The sequence below is a fragment of the Monodelphis domestica genome, chromosome 5 (genome assembly GCF_027887165.1).
Source record: "Monodelphis domestica isolate mMonDom1 chromosome 5, mMonDom1.pri, whole genome shotgun sequence".
Taxonomy (NCBI): Eukaryota; Metazoa; Chordata; class Mammalia; order Didelphimorphia; family Didelphidae; genus Monodelphis; species Monodelphis domestica.
In genome coordinates this window covers 56,258,594-56,280,564 of record NC_077231.1, presented here as the reverse complement: position 1 = coordinate 56,280,564, position 21,971 = coordinate 56,258,594, and the positions used below count along the sequence as shown (strand labels likewise).

The 21,971-nt window shown below is 35.3% G+C and overlaps 1 protein-coding gene across 24 annotated transcripts in view; it reads right to left on the bottom strand.

Moving 5' to 3' along the window:
• Positions 1 to 21,971, bottom strand: part of NAV3 (neuron navigator 3) — a 1,103,979-nt gene that overhangs the window by 772,122 nt on the left and 309,886 nt on the right. For all 24 annotated transcript variants that reach the window (XM_056798500.1, XM_056798493.1, XM_056798499.1 and 21 more), the window contains one exon: positions 1,407 to 1,813. In XM_056798500.1, the coding sequence (XP_056654478.1) occupies positions 1,407 to 1,478 (72 nt within the window). In that variant the 5' untranslated portion in view covers positions 1,479 to 1,813. The remainder of the gene's footprint in view (positions 1 to 1,406; positions 1,814 to 21,971) is intronic.

Genomic DNA, 21,971 nt, shown 5'->3' with positions numbered 1-21,971 from the left:
GCCTCAATATCGAAGAAAAACACTGTTCTTGGGAAAGCACTTTTATATGAACATAAATACATTTAATAATAAATCCAGAATTGATTCCAAGTAACTTAGGTTAATGCCATTTTTATTTACATATATTCTGGTGTAGGTAAGATGCAGAAAGACAAATGAGCCACAGAAATTACAACCAATATATCTTCTTCTGCCATCTTTAAGTGATAGTATAGCGATCAAAGGAGCTTAATTATTCAAGCATCATTGAGTATTATTGACTCAAAAGATGAATAAGCTATCTACTTTGAATAATTTTTGCTCCAACTTATTGCCTTCAAAACTATGGAAAGCCAGTGATGTACAATGCGAAGGGATTGATAAATATAATTTCTGAGACAGAAAAACAACTCCTAATAGTACACCATTGCTTCTAGTCTATTCAACAACCATTTCCCATTATCTCATTATGCCATGTTTTTGTGTCTTAGCTGCTGGGTCCCCACTTACCTCTCCTTTAATACCAGAGTCAATGAAAACACAAAAAAGAATATATTTCATTATAAGAACTTCATTTATTTTTCCCTCCTAGGTACTATCTCTGACCCTTGTAGTAAGTGTTCTCCTAATGATTGCCCACAATGGCTAATCAGTTAGCAAGTAAAAGCTTCTAACAGGAGAAAAATGAAGTTTAAGTGGACCCTACAGTTTTCAGTCCCCAGATCCTTGTCAAAAAGGTCCCTAACTACTTCTTTGGGGCAATCTTATACCCACATCAATATTTTCTAACAGTTCTTTGGTAATCACACATGAGAGTACAATGGAAGTGTGCGATCTTTAAAGTATCATTTGCCAAGCCACCATTCTAATAACCAAAGGTAATACATTTCATAAAAACTGGATATAGCATCAACAGTATCAACTAATATTTCATATATGAATCTATTTCTTTAAACAGCATTGATATAAATTAGATGGAGCCATAAAGTCCCAGAGGGCCAAGGCAAATTTCCCAATAGAACTTCAACTTACTCAGATTTTCTCAGGAGCAGCCCAGGAGTGGACCTTTATATTTCATGCAGAAATACAGAAAGGTCCCTCCAAGGTCAAGGCAAACTCAAACATAATTTAGATCGGTGGGTCATTGCCATGAAGTCAACAGTGAGAGAACACAATTGAATCTTTTGTCAACCCATTATCTAGACAAATTCATATGGCTTTAAGAATAAAATAACCAAGGAGTAATGAAATTCAGAACCACAGTCACACTTGGCTCTCCCACAGAATTGCCTAATGTGACACTTCACTTTATATAAATACATTATTGGATCTCTTAAAGCACATTGATTTTCAGCTTACCACTAGTCATTTTAGGAGCACAGAAGCAGTTTCAAACACAACTAATTTGATTAAAAAACAATTCTTACCTTCTTCTGGTCTTCTAGCTTGTGACTTACTGGATTCTTCCCATGTCTGTTCATCTCTGAAGATAAATCCATCACATTCAGTCCCTGCCTTTCAAAATGGAATCTCTTCGGTAAAACAACAAATTAATCCAAGATACAGGGGCTACAAAAACACCGGCATGCCGCTTTTCCCATCACAGGTCTCCTCTGAATTTCCTCTACTCCAAGGAATGGTTAAAAAATCCATAGATTGAATGGAAAAAATAAATTTTGCAAATCACTCCTGGGGCCTTCCAAATCAGCATATCGTTTTTAAAAGTCGATTCTTCAAAAGAGAAATGTTCAGGAAAGATTTGAGCTTCAACTGCTATCTTTTTCTTTCACCATTAGTTTCCATCTTAAACACCCATCAAATAGTTCCAGTGAACCTGTTATTTAAAATATACATAGTATATGATTAATTTATGTCTCTTGAAAACTGCAATAAAACATGTTACTTTCTCTTTTTAAAATGTTATACTAATAGTCTTTCCCCCCCCATCTCTTTCTTTTCCCAGTGGTTCAGCCTTTTCAATCCTTCTTTGTAAGATGAAATTACAATGAAGTAAAATATATGGCCATGTTTGACAGCAGCTTCTTCATTTTGCTTCTGTGGTCATATATTCAGATAGAGAGCTGGAAGGAGGTCATCCAAACCAACCTTGTTATTTAATTTGGTTCAGTTTGTAAGCATTTAAGTTCAATTTCCACCCTGATCTTGTGATTGAAAAATTCAAAAGTAGTTCTAGAAACAAAAATTTATTCATAACATAAATGATAAATGAACCATGGACCACCTTAAATATGACATATTTTGAATAAATGTATCATAAATGGACAAATGGACCTCCATAAATAATGGGCCAATAATAGGGGATCAGTATCAGTGTTCTTTTCTTCAACCATGGCTCTATAGCCATTAGATTACATTTAGAGCCAGCAAATGCAGCACCGAAATAAATGGAGTTTCCAAATATATACAGGTTAAAAAATAAAGTTAAGATATATATATATATATATAATAAAGGTAAGATATATATATATATACACATATATACGACTCATATCATATGTCAATTTTTTTAGTAACCAATTCTAAAGTGGCTTATTCCTAGGAGATAATGTAGCAGAGTAGAAGATAGCTTGCAGATCTGAGGTCATGGTTTCAAATCCCTGTTCTTTTGGTTAATATTCTGTAACCTTGTACAAGTCACTAGGTGATTTTAAGGCTTCTTTCAGCCCCAAATCTCCATCTGAATTCCAGTTCTATACCTAGTCTAAAATCTATTGTCCTTACTGCTTCCAGCAAATATTTAGAATGCACAAGTACCCAATGAGGTAGATCCAACTTAAGAGTAGTTCATGTGAAAGAACATTAAGTGGTTTTAGGTGACTTTGAGTGTAATGTGAATTAATAGCATGATGAAGCTGCCAAAAACCAATTCAGTATCAGGCTGCATTAATAAAAGTGTCATGTCTAGTACTACCAGGGAGAGGAATAATCTTGCATTGTTTTGCACTGGTATGACCACATTTGAAATGTGTTCTCTTTTCTAGGTATTTTAAGGCAGAAAAACAAGGATAATAAACTGAGGTGCATTCAGTAGAGAGGGACCAAGTTACACTGACTTGAAATCACACCTTGTATAATTAGATTAGATTATGAGGGATATTTGGGGAAGAAGAGACTTGTTAAGGATATAATATATGTCTTCAAATCAGTGATGGGTGCCATATACAAAAGACAGTGACTTCATCTTATGGCTCCATTGGATAGCACTAGGTAGATGATACAAAGGAAAATATTTCAGTCCAATACAAGGAACAGCTTTTAGTCATATTCTGTCTTAGAATCAACATTGTGTATTCCTTCTAAGCCAGAAGAGTAATAAGGGCTAGGCAATGGGTATTAAATGACTTGTCCATGGTCATATCACAAGAAAGTGTCTGAGGCCAGATTTGAACCTGGGACCTCCCATCTCTAGGCTTGGTTCTCAATCCATGGAGTCATCTTGCTTTCTCCTTAGTGTAGTCTTAAAATTGAATATCCTATTTACCTGGGTGATTTTTCTACATTGGCTAAATGATCATATGCCACTAGCGTTATTAAGAGGATTTTTTTTAATGAGGCTAGAAGTCATACTAGACAAACTTTAATTATCCTTCCAGTTGTAAGAGTCTATAATTGTGCAATCATTAAATCAATACAAAACAAGACAGTATTATCTAGTGGGAAAGAATTCTGGATTTGATATCATAGAGCCTGGTTATGCATCCTGATTCATCTATTTATTACCTATGAGCAAATCGTTTAATTTCTCTAAATACTAGGGGTTAGAGAATGGGAAGATATAAATAGTCAGAGGCCTTAAGTTTAAATCTCACCTCTCATCTTTATTACATGAGTGACCTTGGACAAGTCCCTTAACCTCCTTCAGCCTGTTTCTTTACCTCTATACTGAGGGGGTTAAACTAGATGGACTTGGAGGTACTTTACAAACCTATATTTAGTCACACACTCAATATTTCAAATTCCTTCAATGGCTACTTCTCTCATCATGTTTCAATTCAGTTTGTTTACCCAATATCTTCCAAATAATTTGAAAATATTTGTTATTTTTGGCAGCTAGATTTGGACTTAGAAATAGGGAAACTTGAGTTCAAACCCTGCCTCATGCATTTAGTAGGCATATGATCCTGGGCAAGTTGCTTAACTTATCAGCCTCAGTTTCTTCATCTCTAAAATGGAGCTGACAATAACCTCATAGAAAAGTTAGAGTTAATGATAGTGTTTAAAGCTTGAATTACTCCTTTGAAATGCCTTGTTTGGCAGGACACAAACTTTGCATCTGTTGCTGAATGTTGCTTGGACTATGGAAAATGGGTTACTACTAACTGAAGAAAAAATCCTTTAATTAACAAAGATGGCAAGTGTGAGGAGGGGCTTATTGGTTTTGGCCTCTCCTAGCTAGGGCTTGAAAGGAGAAAATTTCATCAGGGCTCAAAGAAGAGTACAGAGAATAACTTTGTAGAGCCCAGGCTTAGGGGATCTGATTTTTTTTTTCTAAAAGTGTACAACACTATTTTACATCTCACTCAAAGGGGAGTTCAACTAGAACAGCTAGCAGAAAATATTTGCCCAGCAAGTAACCTTTAGCACAAATTGTTCCCTAAGGAGTGGAAAGACATCAAAACCTGACATTCAGAGTCCGGAGCTATTTCCAGCAAATGGATCCCTATTCATGTGCCTCCTTGCTAGTTCTCTGTAATTTTGTGCTAACCTCTCCCTGAGGATTCTATGGGCATTAGTAAAAGAGTGTCACCCAGGTTTATGAGTGGCCAATTATGTTGGGATTAGTTTTACATTGTTTTCTATTGTAAATATTTCATAAATAAAAGCCGATAGTATAATTTTGGCTGATTCATTTAAATGGCAAACACACCAGTGGGAAATCAAAAACTACATATAACGTTGAGTAATTGAATTGTAGCTTCCACCATGCCACAATTATCCTTGGAACTTTGAAAGGGAGTTGCAGAAGCATGTCCACCTCTCTCTGAACACCCTGAGCTGCCACGATGAGTTCAGGTTGCAGTTAGCAAGTTGTTTCAAGAGAGAGAAAAAAGTGCCAAATCACTTCCATTTAGTTTACACTTGTGGTACCAGTCATATGGACACATCTGTGGATGTTCAATGACTTTTCCACTGACCCTATGACATTTGGAGTTCCAGAATTTTAAGCTTTATGCATTACTGCTAGCCTTTAGTTATCAGTCTCTTCAGTATCCCCATTTGTTCTCTGTAGGTTACCCCAATCTCTTATTTATTTCCTGTTGCTTGGCTAGGATTTGGTCATTCAATCATGCTGGAATAGCTAACATCAATTGCTTGAGCAGATGGATCTAATTACAAAAAAAGGTGTTCTTACCCCAAAGATAGATAGATAGACAGATAAATGTGTTTATGTATGAATATGTATATATATATGTATATATATATATATATATATATATATATATATATATATACATGTTGCTCTCCTGTAGGAAAAACTCCAAAATGATTTTAGCCAAAAAATTGGAGTTAGGGAGTTCGTGAGTACATAGTTACAAGGACTGTTCTCAATCTCACTACATTTTACCTAGCCTTTACCCTCTTCTTTCAAGACATGTCCACTCTACTTGGATGACATTAATTTTCTTGACTCTTAAGTAGTCTCTGTTTTGCATATTTTATCTTTCCCCATATTTATCATTCATATAGCTTGCTCCAAAAGTATTTTATTGAACACTATCTCTTATTATTCCATTTCTTCTTATGCCTTGTTCTTCCTAAACCTATTCTATGTCCTCACCAGGACATTCAACCTATCTATTACATATTTTTTCTAGATCTTCATCCCTGAACTACCTATACTCTCCTCCTCTCCCAGTCTTAACTAACCCTTAGTGAACCAGTACAACTCAACTCTATTCTCTACTACAACCTGCTGGGTCCCTTGTCGTATCTCTTGCCAAATTTAAGCCTTGGCATATTTCCATTTTCTGTCTCCTTCACTCTGAAGCATGTACTGCTGAATAGAGCTGGAAAACAATTCAGATCCATGCTGATGGTTAAACTACAGATTTATGTTACTCAATCTCAATAGGGTCTTTACTGAAGCAAAGCATTCCTTCTGCTCCTCTGTACTTAATTCTCCCTTCCAACTGAGGCTTTTCAAATCTTCTTTTCTAAACCCCCAACAGAGTTCTTTTCCCCAATATCAAATAAACTAAAACTATGTAATTTCCTGAAAACAAAATCAAGTTATATACAACAAGAACTCCCACTTCTCTCCTCCTTATCTCATAGTCCTTTGATTTCATCTCCTTAACCCCATCAGTCCTCCCATCTACCACCCTGAAGAGTCTTTACCCCAACCAACTCCTTTTTTTTAACATGTATTTAATTATATTTCTTTCTGCCTTCTCAATCAGATTGCCAACATCATCTTACTCTCACTAGTCATCAATATTTTCCCAACAGTTCTTATTCTGTTGCCTCTAAACATTACCAGGTCTCCCCAATGGGTGAAGGGAATGTAAAAACTCTCATTAGAACCAATCATCCTTCATGATTATCATACTATAACTTTTTCCTTAAGAAAACTACTTTAAAAAACAATCAAGGAGAAATATAGATCAGTGAAATAGAACCAACATATGACAAGCAGTTGTAAGAGATTATAGTAACCTTGTGTTTGTAAAAAGGAAAATCCAAGTATTTGGAATAAAATTGACTATTTGTTAAAAATTGATGGGAAAACTAGGAAGTAGTCTGGTAGAAACTAGATATATATTTTATACCACTTACCAAGATAAATACATGACTAGTCATAAAGGGAGATATAAGCAAATTAGAAGAACAGGGAACAAATTACCTTTTAGATTTATGGATAGGAAAAGAATTTAGGAATAAGCAATAAAAATCAGTGTGACACACAAAATGGGTAACTTTGAATACATTCAATTGAAAAGGTTTTGTATAAATAAAACAATCATAGCAAAGATGTGGAGAAAAACAGTAAGTTGGGGGGGAAATTATAACCAGTTTCTTGGAGAGCTAGGTCTCATATCTAAAATGTATAGAGAACTATTTGAAATATAAGAACATGAACCATTACCCAATCAATAAATGATCACAAGATGTGATCAGTTAGTTTTGGGGTGAAGAAATCAAAGTTGGATGCAAGTATCTGAAAAATGCTGCAAATCAAAACAATTCTGAGATATTGTTTCATATGTTCAGATTGGCTAAAACGATGAAAGAACAAAATGACAAATGTTGCAAAGGTTGTAGAAAAGTTATTAATAGTTAATAGTTAGAAATAGAAATAGTTAATAAACTATTTTTGGAACTGTGAACAAACCCATTCATTTTGGAGAGCACTCTAGAATTATACACAGTCATAAAACTGTGTTTACCTTTTGACCCAGCAATATCACTATTATGTTTATTTCCTAAAGTGATCAAGGAAAATAGAAAAAAAAATATTAATAGTAGCCCTCTTTGTAGTGTCCAAGAGCTGGAAAATGAAGGCATGTCCATTAATTGGGGAACAGTAAAATTATGGCATATGATTGTGATAAGATACTACTATACAATAAGAAAAGATGAGCAAGTTAATTTTAGAAAAAATGTGGAAAGACCTATATGTAATTGTGAAGAGTGAAAGGTTCAGGACCAAGAAAACATTACATACAGCAATAGAAATACTGTTTGAAGAATGACTCGTAGATGTCCATTTCCAGAGAAAGAGCTGACAAATAGAAATAAGTACGACCCCGTTTTATGTAAACATAGGACTTTTTGTCAAAAGATGCCTTCCTTTATGGGACGAAGGAAGGGAAGGAAGGAAGTTAACTGGATACTAGCATGTAACAAATGAAGAAATAATTTTTTTAAAAGCCATCAAATAAATCTCAATGCTTCCACTTCATCTCTTCACACTCTTCTTAATGCAATCTGAATCCTGAATACTCAACTCAAAAACATCTCTCTCCAAAGTCACCAGTGGTCTTTCCTGTGCCAAATCTAAGAGTGCTTTTCTGTCTTCATTCTTCTCTTCTAACACTACTGCTAACATTCTCCTCCTGGATACTCTCTTTTCTTTGCCATAGAGATAGAGAAATAAAAAACAGGGGAGAGAGTGGGTAGAAGAGAGAACAAAAGGTACTTTATCTATATGCCAATGCTGCAATGAATAATGGGAGATACAGTGGGATAGTCTATTCTCATGTGTTAGACAAAACTATGCATACAAACATAAATGAATACACATGAGGATAGGAATGAGACCAACCCAGAGAACTCCTTAATAAAGATACTCCAAGAAAGCTAAATTTGCATTTCTCATCTTTTCTCCCAACTGGTTGACTTTGACAGCTACCTGAGGAACTGAGTGGTTAACTGATTTCCTTATGGTCACATAGCCAGTATATGTCAAAGATGAGAATTTACCCAGGTCCTCCTGATTTTAAGACTTGTTCAATCTATATTGCATATAGGTTAATACATATATGGAGATAAAAATTTCTAAATGTATATACCCTTACATTCAGACACTATATAAGTGTGCATATTCATATTCATTCATGCATATTTATACAAAGTATACTCCAATAATGAAAATAATAGCAAAAATGGAGAGTTTTTTTACAGGCTACCTGTGGTCTGGTTGATATGAGACAGAATTATTATTCATGATAATATAATATTTTATAGATTAATGTATTAATGTATTCTACAATGATTATCATCAGCAATAATAATAGCTCACATTTTATGCTACATTATGGTTTTAAAGCATGTTGAATATATTATCCACATAATAGCCTCAAGAAAGAGCTTGTGAAAGTAAAGTTATTACAGTTCCCAGGGAGAAAGCAGGTTAAGGGATTTGCACGAAGTAGTAGATCTAATGGAACCAAGACTGAAATCCAAGTCCTGTAATATACCCAAAAGTCCAACATCCTCTTCTTTATTTTACAATGATTTGGGGATTATATTAAAGGTTTTTAATATTCTCTTTTTCTCACATAAATTTGCATTTTAAATTATTTTTAGTAAGATTCTTATTTTCTTGGCCTCATGAGAGTTAGCTATAGAAAATGTAGAGGGGTTGATGAGTGCTCTGATCCCTGAAATTGGACTCATTGTCTTTTAAATAGACTCTTTCTCCTAAAAAGGAGCTTTGGAAATGTCCATATCATTGAAGTCTTCAGCAGTTCCTTGGGTTCTAGTTAACCCATATTCTATTTTTACTACTCTACAGAGTTTTATGAATGTCAGTCAAAATCAAATAGCCTGGAAAATAATCTCTATCTTAGCACAATTAATGAATTCATAAAACTGAATAGAATTTCACTTGGGAAGATAAATCAATAAAAGTTACACTGTCATATAGTCTACAAAAAGAGTAATATTAATTGAGTGACTTTTTTGTACTAAAGAGTAAGGTAATCAGAGCCTGGGCTTGGAGTCAGGAAGACCTGAGTTCAAACTCAGACTCAAAACACTGTGTGATTTTGGGCAAGTCATTTAACCCTGTTTGCTCCAGTTTCCTTGTCTGTAAAATAAGATGAAGAAGGAAATAGCAAACCACCCCAACCATCTTACCAAGAAACCCTACATGAGGTCACAAAGCATCTGAAATGGCTGAAAGACTGGACAACAATCTACTCGCTTAGAAATAGAATGCCAGAGTGGGCGTAGAGATGTTTTGAAAGGTAGGAAGACCTGAGTTCAAATATTAACTCTGACCCATATCAGCTGTGCCTCTCTAAGCCAATCACTAAACCTCTTAGCCCATTGTGCAATTCTCTACAACTAAGACCCATTGCAGGAAAAGTGCCAACCTCCATTAGTAAAGGGAGTTTTCTATTATAAGAGTTTTTTATGCCACTTCCATCACAATTCTAGTTCCTGCCCATGTCCTTCTATGCCATAGAATCTATGGGTGAGCCACTGAGCCAAAAGAAAACAATTACATGGTTTCTTCCCTCAAGGAGATTACATTCCATCAGGGAGACAATCTATGTGTGCCTAAATTCGTAAAGTATTGATGCTTTCATAGCAGTGTTTAAAGGCAATTTCATTGTAACTGACTTGATGGATTGTTGTGCACATAAAAAATTAATTTGAATAGTATCATGATTCATTTAAAGGCATAAACTTGCTAATGTGATGTATGCTTACTTCTGTGAAATGCAAAATATTTATGAGATTATGAGGAATTCAGCAAAAGGAGAGATAACTGATGTACAATAAGATGATTCTAAAAGGCTGTTCTTTTATATGAAGGTAATTGTAAATATGCTAAATTAATTCTGTGCCACATTTGTTGGGTTTGTACTAAGATTTCACTCAGTACCTATGTAGTGAGTTCTCAGTCACTCTTCACAGAAGCATGACTGATAATGTTCTTCCACTGTTCTCTTGTTTCAGTTGTGTCTGACTATAATTCCATTTGGGGTTTTCTTTTTTTTTTTCATTTATTTTCATTTTTATTGTCATGCAAAACACAAATCCATATTGGTTTGTCAATGTTATAAGAGCAAACTCATACATAACAAAAATTGGGTGTTCTTTGTTTTTTTGTTGTTTTTTTTTACAAAGATACTGGAATGATTTGCCGTTTCCTTCTCCATCTCCTTTTATAGATGAGGAAATTGAGACAAATAAGATTAAATAACATGCCCAGAGTCACACTGTTAGTAAATATCTGAGGCAAGATTTGAACTCAGGAAGAGGAGTCCTTCTGACTTCAGGTGAGCAATTTTGCCTGCTATGCTACCTAGCTGCCATATGTTTCCAAACTTTATTCAAACATTGTTTCTATGTCTTTTAACTAGCTTTATTGCCACAAAGTAGTAATACTATATTTGGAATCATAACCCTTGATCACAAATCCTCAGCTTTCATACTTGTCACCTGAATGTCTATGGGAAAGTCATTTTACATCTTTGAGATAGTTTGTTTATATATAAATGAGGAAAACTAGCCCTTTAAAAAATGACTTGGGTGGTACAGTGGATACAGTGTCAGACCACAAGTCAGGAAGACGGATCTTCCTGAGTTCATATCTGATCTAGTTATGTGACTGTGGGCAAGTTGTTTAACCCTATAGGCTTCAGTTACTTATCTATAAAACAAGTTGGAAAAAGAAATGGCAAATTTCTTTGCCAAGAAAACCCCAAATGGGGTCATAAAATGTTGGACATGATGAAAATGACTAAAGAACAATGAAAGACCTTTAACACTTCAGGATCACCTTCACAATCAACCAGCAAAAATTAGTATTCCCCATTTTAAAGGAAAATAGAGATTTTGCAAGTTGAAGTGATTTATTTATAACATTCTCAATTAAGGGTCTATAGTAGGATTGGACCCAGGCTATCCTGTCTCTCTGTTCAGTGATCTATCCCCTGTGTATTCTGGTATACATACCTGCTCTCAAACTGAGTGGGATTGCAATAAAGGGTTTTTCTCTGAGGTCTGTTCTAGCCCCCTAAATCTGATGAATCTATGTACCTCTTTGGAAATGTTTTCATTAAGGCTGCATACACTGATACATTTATTTGAGAATACAAGATATGACGCAAACCAAGATGATAAAGGCTGCTAACAAAACAGCTATTTTTTAACCACTCGGTATATATAGAGAGACTTTTGGACACTTAATGTAACTCCATCTTTCCTTTTCTTCCCAATCAATCACTGTTTTTAGTTAACTTACTATGGAGTCAAGCAATGGGCTGTGTTTGAATCTTGTCTAGTCCTTTAAATTACACAATACTCTTTGTATATGCACTGATCCAGGACAATCCTGAGGGACTAATGAGAAAGAACAGTATCCACATCAAGAGAAAGAACTGTGGGAGTAGAAACACAGAAGAAAAACATTTGACTTATCATTTGTTAATATGGGTATAGGATTTGGAGTTCTGGTTTTAAAAGATTATTTTATTACAAAAATGAATAATATGTAAACAGTTATCAAGTGATAACACATGTATTAGTTAGTGGAAGTGCTTATCAGCTCCAGGAAGAGGAAGGAAAAATGGGAGGGAAAGAACATGAATCATGTAACATGGAAAAGTATTTAATATTTTTAATTAAAAAAAATACCCTATAGGTACTTATCAGAAACTACAAATGAGATTTTTAAGTATCAGTGAATACCCTGAAGAAGGCTTTGAACCTCAGACAGAAACTCCAACAACAAAAAAAAAAGGAATTCATTTAATTTTCAGTGAATCAAGAATGACGAGATTTTTCAGAATGTTTTTGCTAAGCTTCCAGAATTTAAACTCATTAGCCTTCTATGTGTGAGTCTGTGTACACTTACACACACACATGTTCATGTGTACACACATTTTTGTATATTAAAACAATGACATGGAAGTCAGTCATTTTGAAGACAAAAAGAATACCGTACAATTTACCCAGGCTTCCCTAGTTCTCCTATTCCCTTTTACAAATGAGGACAGAAAGTTAATTTAGTTCTATCTTATACTTTCTGAGCTTAAATATAGCTAAGGAGAGCAAAAGATTAGATCATAGAGTCTCTTTGTTTCCAGATTGTCCCATGGTAACCTGGGAATTCACCTGGGGCTCAGATACATTGAAAACAACAAGAAGACAACTGAGTTTTCTTTAGCATCTGGCTCTTTGACCAAGATAGAATGTCAGTGTCTTTGACACTGGAATATAGATTTACAACCAAAAGAAACTCCTTTGGCCATGAAGCACTAGACCCTCATTTCATAGATAAGGAAAGTTAATTAAGGACCCAAAGGTGGACAAAGGAAGAGTTTTAAACCAGGCTCTCTGACTCCAGAATAAATGCTCTTTTTGGTCTGCTAAGCCGTAAATTTTTACATAAATTGATGAAATATTGTCATTATTCAGTCATTTCAGTCCTGTCCAACTCTTCATGGAGTTTTCTTGGCAAAGATACTGGAGTGGTTTGCCATTTTCTTCTCCATTTTACAGTTGAGGAAAATGAGGCAAAGAGGGTGAGATGATTTGCCCAGAGTCATGCAACTAGAACTGTCTGAGGCTGGATTTTAAATTCAAGAGGATGAGTTTTCCAGAGTTCAGGACCAGCATCTTTCCATTGTACCACCAATCAGTTAAATGGGAAATGGTTAAAGGATTAGCAAAACGGGGACATGTGAATATGGGGAAGGTCTAGAATTCTCTGTGGCTCTTCATTTCCTCGTATCATAATCAAAATATAAGTGCTAGAAGGAATCACAGAGAATATTTTATAGATGAGTAAATTGAAGCAGAGGTTAAGAGACTTGCACAAGATAACAAGACAAATTAGGGTATAAGGCAGGATTTGTGTTCAGGATCAATTGAGTTAATATATTTAAGGTGCTTAGAAGATCTTAAAATGCCATAATTCTAATAGAATGGTATTGGAGATGAAGTCGTCTGGATTCCAGGCGTTCCATCCTCTTGGTTTCCTAGCTGCTTATTATTGCCCATTATTGTCTAGATTTGTAAATACAATATGCACCTAGGAAATTTTATTATTGAAAACTTTTCAAACCACAGAAAATGAGTTGACTTTCGATTCAATCCTCCCTATATTTATATCATACTACTGGGATGCTAGCTACTAAGTAAAATCTCAAGTTCAGCTAAGATATATTTCCTCATTTCATCATGGTCTTGAGTCTTGTATAGGATGTTATACAGCCTGAAATCATAATAATTTAAAACAGTATAGAAAGATAATTAGGTTTCCATCACACTTCAAAGCAAACAAATGGGAGAAGGTTTTAATATTAATGTAGCACCCCTAATGGGCCAGGTATTATGGTAAGCACTTTACAAAAATTTTCTCATTTGATCCTCACTATTCTTCAATATAGGTGCTATAATTACCACCCATTTTAGAGATGAGGAAAATGAAGCAAAAGAAAGTTAAATGACTTGCCCAGGGTCACTCAGCTAGGACTTGTCTGAGAAAAGATTTGAACTCATCTCTTCCTGGCATTGAACCAAGAACTCTGAGCACTATGGTGCTACCTAGCCTTCCAGAGTACTCAATCTTGAGAAATCAGTAGTGCAATCCAATTTTATAGACAAGGAAATTCTCACAGATTGGCCAAAGTCCTATGAATTTCAAGTGTTCCAGTTGGTAATTGAATATCAGTCTCCAGGGCTTGATCACATTTTGCTCTTAAGTGGAAGCATCCAGGAAGTTCATTGGACAGAATGCAAGACATGGAGATGGGATATCCTGGGTTCAAATCTGGCCTCAGACACATCCTAGTTCTGTGAATCTGGACAACTCATTTAACCTCCATTTCCCTTTACCACTGTCTGCCTTGAAACAAATAGTTATCAATGCTAAGATGGAAGGTAAGGGTTAAAAAAAACAACAACCCACATCCAGCAATGAATGCAATTTAGAAATCCCATGCAATCATTGCTAAAGCAAAAATGTCACTAGACAAATGTCAGGGCTTATATTAAGTTATTTGAAAGTATTGCAAAGGTTAATAGTTCTTTTGCTTCTCTTGAAAGAGTATTTGCCAAGCTAGTTTCCCAAATACTAAGAAATAGATGATTATGTGACTTGTAAATATACGTATTAATAGAGTGTACAAAGGAATTCTTTATCCCTTTTCTCTAATTTAATGGGGAAGCTGGAGGTCCTCTTACCACAGAGATATGTAGGGATTAAGCAGCCCACACTGAAAAATCCAAATTAATATATGATCCCTCTCCCTATTTAGTAGTAGAGCCCTCTCAATTGGGAAACCACAAGGTGAAGATAGAACCAAAGCATAGTAGGGGATGAATCAACTTAAATAATTGAATGAGTTTTTATTAGGCATGTATGACACTCTAGGCATTCTTCTAGAGGCTCTGAATTCAAGAGAATGAAAGTTCATCTCCACTCTCCAGGTGTTTGTAATGTATTTGTAGGCTACAATATTTTTTTAATTGCTACATATACATATCATATATATATATGACTCAATCTAAATATTTATATATAACATAATATATATACATATATATTACATAATACACACACATACCTATTTGTATACACTTATACTCCAAAGAAATGTAAGAGATATTGACAATAATCTTACAGTTTAAATATATAGATAACTGATATAAAGGTATAAGATGAACAATTTCCTAGTAAAAAAGTGAATAAAGTACATGAACAAAATTTCAATAGAACTGTTAACTCTCAACACAATGTTTCAAATTAGTAAGAGAAGTGCAAATGACTATACTAAGGTATCCTGTTACATCCAGCAAACTAGCAAAGTTTTTGAAATATGCAGACATTTAATGTAAGAATGATTGTGGTCACATAGGGATAAATCAGCCCACTGTTAGTGAGGTCGTCCAACAAGCATTCTGACAGTGAGAAGATGATGGCAGCAGAGGTGAAGATGAAGAAAAGAGGAAGAAACAGTAGGAGAGAGGAGAAGAAGGAGGAGGAGAAAAAAAGAAGAGGAACTAGAGAAGGATGAAGAAGGAGGAGAAAAAGAAAGAGAAGGAGGAGGAGGAGAAGAGAAGGAAAAGATGACAATGACAATGACTATAGCCATGATGAGGAGGAAGATGACTAGGGTGAGAAGGATGAGGATGAAGAGGACAATCTTTAATTTGTGAACATTTGAGAATGTAATTTTGATAAGAGGAATAATAACTGAGGGATCCAGAGAAACAAAGTATAGTTTGTATGAATTAATAAAGATAAAAGAAAGTGAATGGGAATAAAGGCAACATAATTCAAATTAAAGGCAATAACCATGTTCTAGAACAGGTTTGAACAGGTTTCTTTCTTTGAATGAAGAACTGTAAGACTATAGATAGGAATGTCATACTCTGTCGTGTGCTTTGTTACATTGAATGTTTTTGATGAGCTGCTCTTCTTTGCAAATGTGAGGGTACCAAAGTGTCTGTAGGTATTACGGCAGCAGTGGGGGGATATCAGAAAGCTATTGAGGTTTAATATATAAAGTGCATCAACCAATCTTTTTTTTTTTTGAAGAAAGATTTGTATTAAAAGAAAAAAAGGAATGCATGAAAACCCTGTTCTACAAGTGATTTAAAAAAAAATAAGATACTTGTCAACTTCATACTTTACCACCTGCTATACACATGAGGAGTGAACAGAAAGGAACAGCAGGAAAAAGCATTCCATGCTTGAAAGCATAACATTTGCCCTGGCTTGTTTTTTATAGCCTGGAACTGGTGCACTGTTCGCCTTTATCAAATAAATGGGCTTTGCAGTCCACATTTATAAGAAAGAAAGCAAAAAAACCTCCAACTTATTTTTAGCAGGATGTTTGGACTTGATTAGCTCAAGATAAAAGGGCACAACGAAGAGTGAATAGTATTCTGAGCCAATAATTGTATGTAATGGAGATGAAGCAATAGAAAATGGTCCTATTATTGGGTTCTAATGATAAGTAGGGAGAAAATCCTTACATCTTTCAGCTAAATTTGTTTATTGCCTGAAAACCCAATATGGTCATTCAAGGCCAAGTGGCAGGAAATGATAGTTTCCTGACTGACATCATTTCTTTCTTCAATAAGAGTCCTGAAATGGAGTTTCTAGACTTTGAAGAGGAAAAAAAATGGCTCAATATTTTTAATGTCTCAAGTCAGAGCACAATAATATGGCACACATTATATGAATATGATGATGATGTATGCTTGCAAAGTAGCTAATGCCTTATTATATCATTTTAATCAGGCATATTATTTTGTTGGGCTTATCTGTTTATTCTGTGCAAGGCTATTTGAAGAATAAAGGCTCCTAAAACAAGTGAGATTTGAAACATTATGGTCATTGGGTTTCACAGCAACAAATGGGAAAGTCTACTCTACAGTTAGAAAAGCAAATATGTTGAAACTAGAAAAAAGGAAACTAGAGTACCATTGGGCTCTATGCTGCCTGCTTTGAAAAACACAGAACTTCCTTTTCCTAGTTGAAGGGAAGGTTGGGTACTCCTTCTACTGATCAGCACTCCATTTTTCCAGTGATACCCTAGCCTGGTTGACCTGGGAAAAAAATAGAATCACTCTAGAATAGCATGATTGTAAACCCTATTGATATCAAAATTCAAGGATTTAAACCTTCTTTTTTCTCCTGCCAATATAGTTTTTCCATGTTATTCTCCTTCCAAGAAACACAGGTAGTTCCTATTTATTTCTAAGAAAAAAATATCAGTTCTGCTATTTCACTTTTAAAGCCCTTCATAATTCAACCCCAATCTACTTTTCTAGCATCATTAGATATTACTCCCATCCCAGAGTTCAAATCATCCCATTTCCCATTCAAGTCTCTCAAGGCAACAATTCCATTCTCTACCACTTAGCTGAACAATTTTACCAGGTTCATTTCTATATTAGTATGTGGGTAAGAACTGACATGATATTAAGAATATCCATTAAAGCCATGAATAATTTGTACTCAGACACCTACTACATGTAGTCCTCATATCTATTTATTATGACAAAAATTCATTTGAGTAAAGAACAAACATTTTAGAAAGTACCCCAGACAAAAGAGGGGATATTGTATGATCTGTGGTCACTCAAAGGAGTGTGATTGCACCATCTATATAAGAAAGAGAAAATACCCAGAGAATAGAAATTATACAGATCATGACATGAATTTAGGTGGAAAACCAAATTGCTCATTGGCACATATATGCCATGCAGATAGAGATGATAAGTTTGGTCTGAATTCAAACAGAGTGAGGATGGAGGAGCTGTGTTGGCTACAGGAAATTGCAGAGCTCCTTTTATCAGCACCAAGCTTCCCATGAAGCGAGGGCCCATCTTTTGAATACCAACATTCTAACGGTGTATGTCAGGGAGACACACAACAATTTATGTTTCTTTTAAACCCTTACTTTCTGTGTTAGTAAAAAATTATAAGACAGAAGGGTGGTAAGGGCTAGGCATTTGGGGTTCAAGTTATTTGCTCAGAGCCATAGACCTAGAAAGTATCTGTAGGTCAAATTTGAACCCAGGTCCTCCCAATTCAAGACCTTGTCCTCTATCAACTGTGAATATTAAATTTAACTCTCCCTTGACTATGAAAATTAAATTAATTCCCCTGCCCATTTTTAGATTTAATCACCAAAAGTATAAACATCCCACTTAATCATTTAGTGGAGAGGTCAGTGACCCATGTGTGCAATAGTGGGTGATAAATCAAAATCGACTGTCTGCCTCCTGGGCAGTCCTAAAGCAAAGCTTCACCTGTGATTGGTAGATATAAAATTAAAGGAAGGCACAGGAAGTGATGCAAAAGAAAGTGTCTTTAAAAGGGAGTTACAACTTTCTGAGTACAGTTCTCCTTGGAGTTCTACATGGAGTTGAACTTCCTGTGATACTCAGTTCTTCATTCTTTGGAGTGGAGACTGAAGAAGAATCTGCTGACTGGCCCTGAGACCCTGTCCTGGATGAGACTGTCCTTAACTCTCTTCCTTTGGACTGACATGTGGTGAGTAAAAAGCTGACTCCTTCCCTGATTTTATAAAGAGACTCACCTCAGGAGAGACCTACCTCTTGAGAGAGACATTCCTGGGTCCTTGGTTTTGCCAATGCCTCCCCCGCTAAGGACTAAGTCTCCCTGCCCAGTTTGAGCCAGGGGCCAGGAGTAAATTACTTAGTGGTTAGGCTAAATATCTTACCCTATTCACTCTCTGATATCCTACTTCATTCTTTTTATATTTTGCAAAAAAAAAATTGTAAATAAATCTCTTTGGAATAAATTAAATTCCTGGTGACCCTATTTTAAATATAATCCAGTCCAACCTTATTATTTAAAAAAACCTATTTTCCCCTTACACAATATATAACATAATAATAAGTATCACACATGAGGCAATGGTGATTATGAACAGGCTACTATACATGCCCAATGAGGAACTTTGAAGAATAGTAAAAAATCCCATCAAGAAATTCCATCATAAGAAGAGAAAATGGAATGATAGTGAGCTCAAGGGATGACAAATGGACAGCCAGAATAGACAACTAGATTACAGAGTGGGTAGAGCTCTGGGATTGGACTCAGGAAAATCCGGGTTCAAATACAACCTCAGACATTTACTAGTTGTGTGACTCAGAGCAAGTCATATAACTTCTTTCTCATATTTCTCAACTGCAAAATGAAGACAATAGTACATTCTTCCCAGGGTTATGAGGATCAAATGAGATGGTATTTGTAAAGCATTTAGCACAGTGCCTAGCACAAAGAAGGCATTTCATCCCTCCTTTTCTCCTTCCTTTGTTCTGTACTAGTGGCATCATGAAAAAGCAAGAAAGGTCTCTAGCATGATGAGAAGTGTCTGTGTGACCATGAAAATGTGGGTTTCAAGACTTTGAATTGCCAAAAACTGTAAAGATAAATTTTAGTGTCTTGATTTAAATCAAAAATAAGTGGTCGCCATGGGAAAATTCCCAAATATGAAATACCCAAGTCAGCTGGGTTTATGGAGATTTTAATTAATACAAATGAAGGAATTAAGGGAAGGGAGAGAGACAGAGTAAGAGGGAATAGTAGGAAAAAAGCCATTTGCCTAGGCCTTTTCTCTTTAAGAGAGAGACTAAGTCAGTCTTTAGTCACTCACTACAAGATCTTTCCAAGCAAAACTCTAGTGTTCAAAGACTCAGCAGCCTCCTCTGACTCCTGACCTTCAATTCAGCTTCCAAAGCTGAATTAACTCAAACTCCCTTGAACTGGTTCAGACAGCTCCTTTTAAAGAGAAATTTCTCTTGTGTCACTTCCCCTAAATTTTTACATCTACCAATCACAGTAGATGCTTTCCCTAGGACAGCCCATTCTTAGTTTTTAGTTCTCACCTTCTCTGGGTAGATTATATCTTCTGAGTACTTCATACCTCTTTGCTAAATTTGCCCCTTGTAAGTTGCTTGACCTTTTAGCGATTAATTTGACCTTCATAGGTACTTAGCACCCTTTGGATTAGATCTAAAAATAGACCTAGCTTAAGGGCTTTTGCCTCACTATAAGTATGAGTAAAGTACCTTCATTGTTCACTAAGGAGTTTTACAACTTTATCTTCCCCTAAAGTATGCCTAAGTATGGGTGGAGTAATTTTAAAGTTCCCAATACATTCCTGACCAATTACCTCCATTGTTTAAATGGGGGAATAACCTTAACCATAACCTTAAGATAATGTTCCAAGGTAGAGTCTGAGAAATTTTAAGATTCACATCTGTTTGGCACATTCATCGGTGGCCATAGACATAAGATAAGCAGGTATGGATGAGAGTTTCTCAAATGATACACACCCAGGTCCATTCAAGTACTTAGAGTGTCCAGTATTAAGAAGACACTACCACATAACTTGATGACTTCTCAGTACCACAAGCGAGGGAGTTCCACAGTAAAGTCAGAGTTAGTTCACTTAAGCTGTAGAATATGGCTGGCACACAAAAAGCTTTTAATTAAGGTTTGTTGATTTGGCAATTTCCTACCTAGCCAGGCATGAAGTAAAGTAATTCATGCCTGTGTACTAAGAAAAGAGTTTCACTAAAGCTAACATCCAACAAAAAACTCTTTCAGGTTAATGTTTATGGTGTAATGGCATTTTAAACATCAATGATCCAAGTACCCACTAGTAGAAAACCAATGAAGGATACGAATGCTATATAAGGAATGAGAAAAGCTGGGGACAAATTTAGTCTATGTTACTTAAGGAGAGTGGTTTCAGAATACCTGATTCCCTGCTTTATCAATTATATAAAAATCAAAATTCTCCATAATAGTTATTATCATGCCCTGTTAAATCTGATCTGTCAGCCAACTCCCTGTGGATATCAACAGACATTGGTGAGGAATGGTGAGAAGGAATCCTAGCACTCTATTCAATTATATAATGAGATTTTAAAGAAAAATAGAATTAAACATCACAATTCTACTTTTCCACCCAAACTACTGAAAAATATCTATTTTGTCTTCTGAAGGATACTGAAATATTTATTCAAAATGAGAAAATCAAATCACTTAATTAACCTTGAGTCTTAATTTTTCATCTTGCCAAAGGAAGAGAGATCTAGGTTTCCTCTGGAAAATTCTACTTAGGGTAATTTCTACACTACAAAAAAAAGAGATTTACATAAGGAAAAAAAATACTAGCCCCAAATACAAGAAGAAATCATATTGTACATTTTATGTCTTAATTGACTGAATCCATTGGTACACACACTGATATAGCACAGTGCCTAACACACAGTAAGTGCTCTTCCTGATTCCAAGCTCATCATTCTATTCTACCTAGGCTCCTCAATTATATTTGTCCCACTCCACATCATCTTAAAATCTTTGAAGAAAAAAACTGTGGTAATCCAAAGGCAAGAGGAGCATGTTGTATGTATGTGAATTGCAGTGTATTACCAATGACAACATGTGAGCAAAGCGAGGCTTAAAACATGTAGAGGAAATATGTAATAAGTATAAAATGAGTATGTGTTCCAAAAGAGGGGTGTCCCATGAGCATCTCTGAGTGTTGCACTGATGATGTTTAAAAAATAATGGAAGTTACATGAGAGAATATTGAAGAAGTTTCAAAAGATACACATAGATTTGACGATTTGACACAGAGTTAGAAGGCAAGACATGTTGTAAATGATATCAATGTAGGGAGTGCCCACAATGAGGAAATCACAGACTCAGTGAACTAAGGATGTGTAATCAGAAAAACAGCATGCTTCTGCAATTAAGTCAACTGGAAAGAGATGAATCCAGACTCCTGCCAACAATTGAGATAAATGTATTCCTATCTCAAAGACATAGAAGAAAATGTTATAGATCAATAATAATAATAATAATAATAATAATAGACTTGAGGAAGTTCACAAAGCTGTCTGGAAACCTATAAGTCTTGACCTAGGTTCTAAAAAACTAGAAAAAGTTCACATTCCTAAAATATTTTATCTGCCTATACCAGTAAAAAATTTTAATTTAGAAATGAGGACAT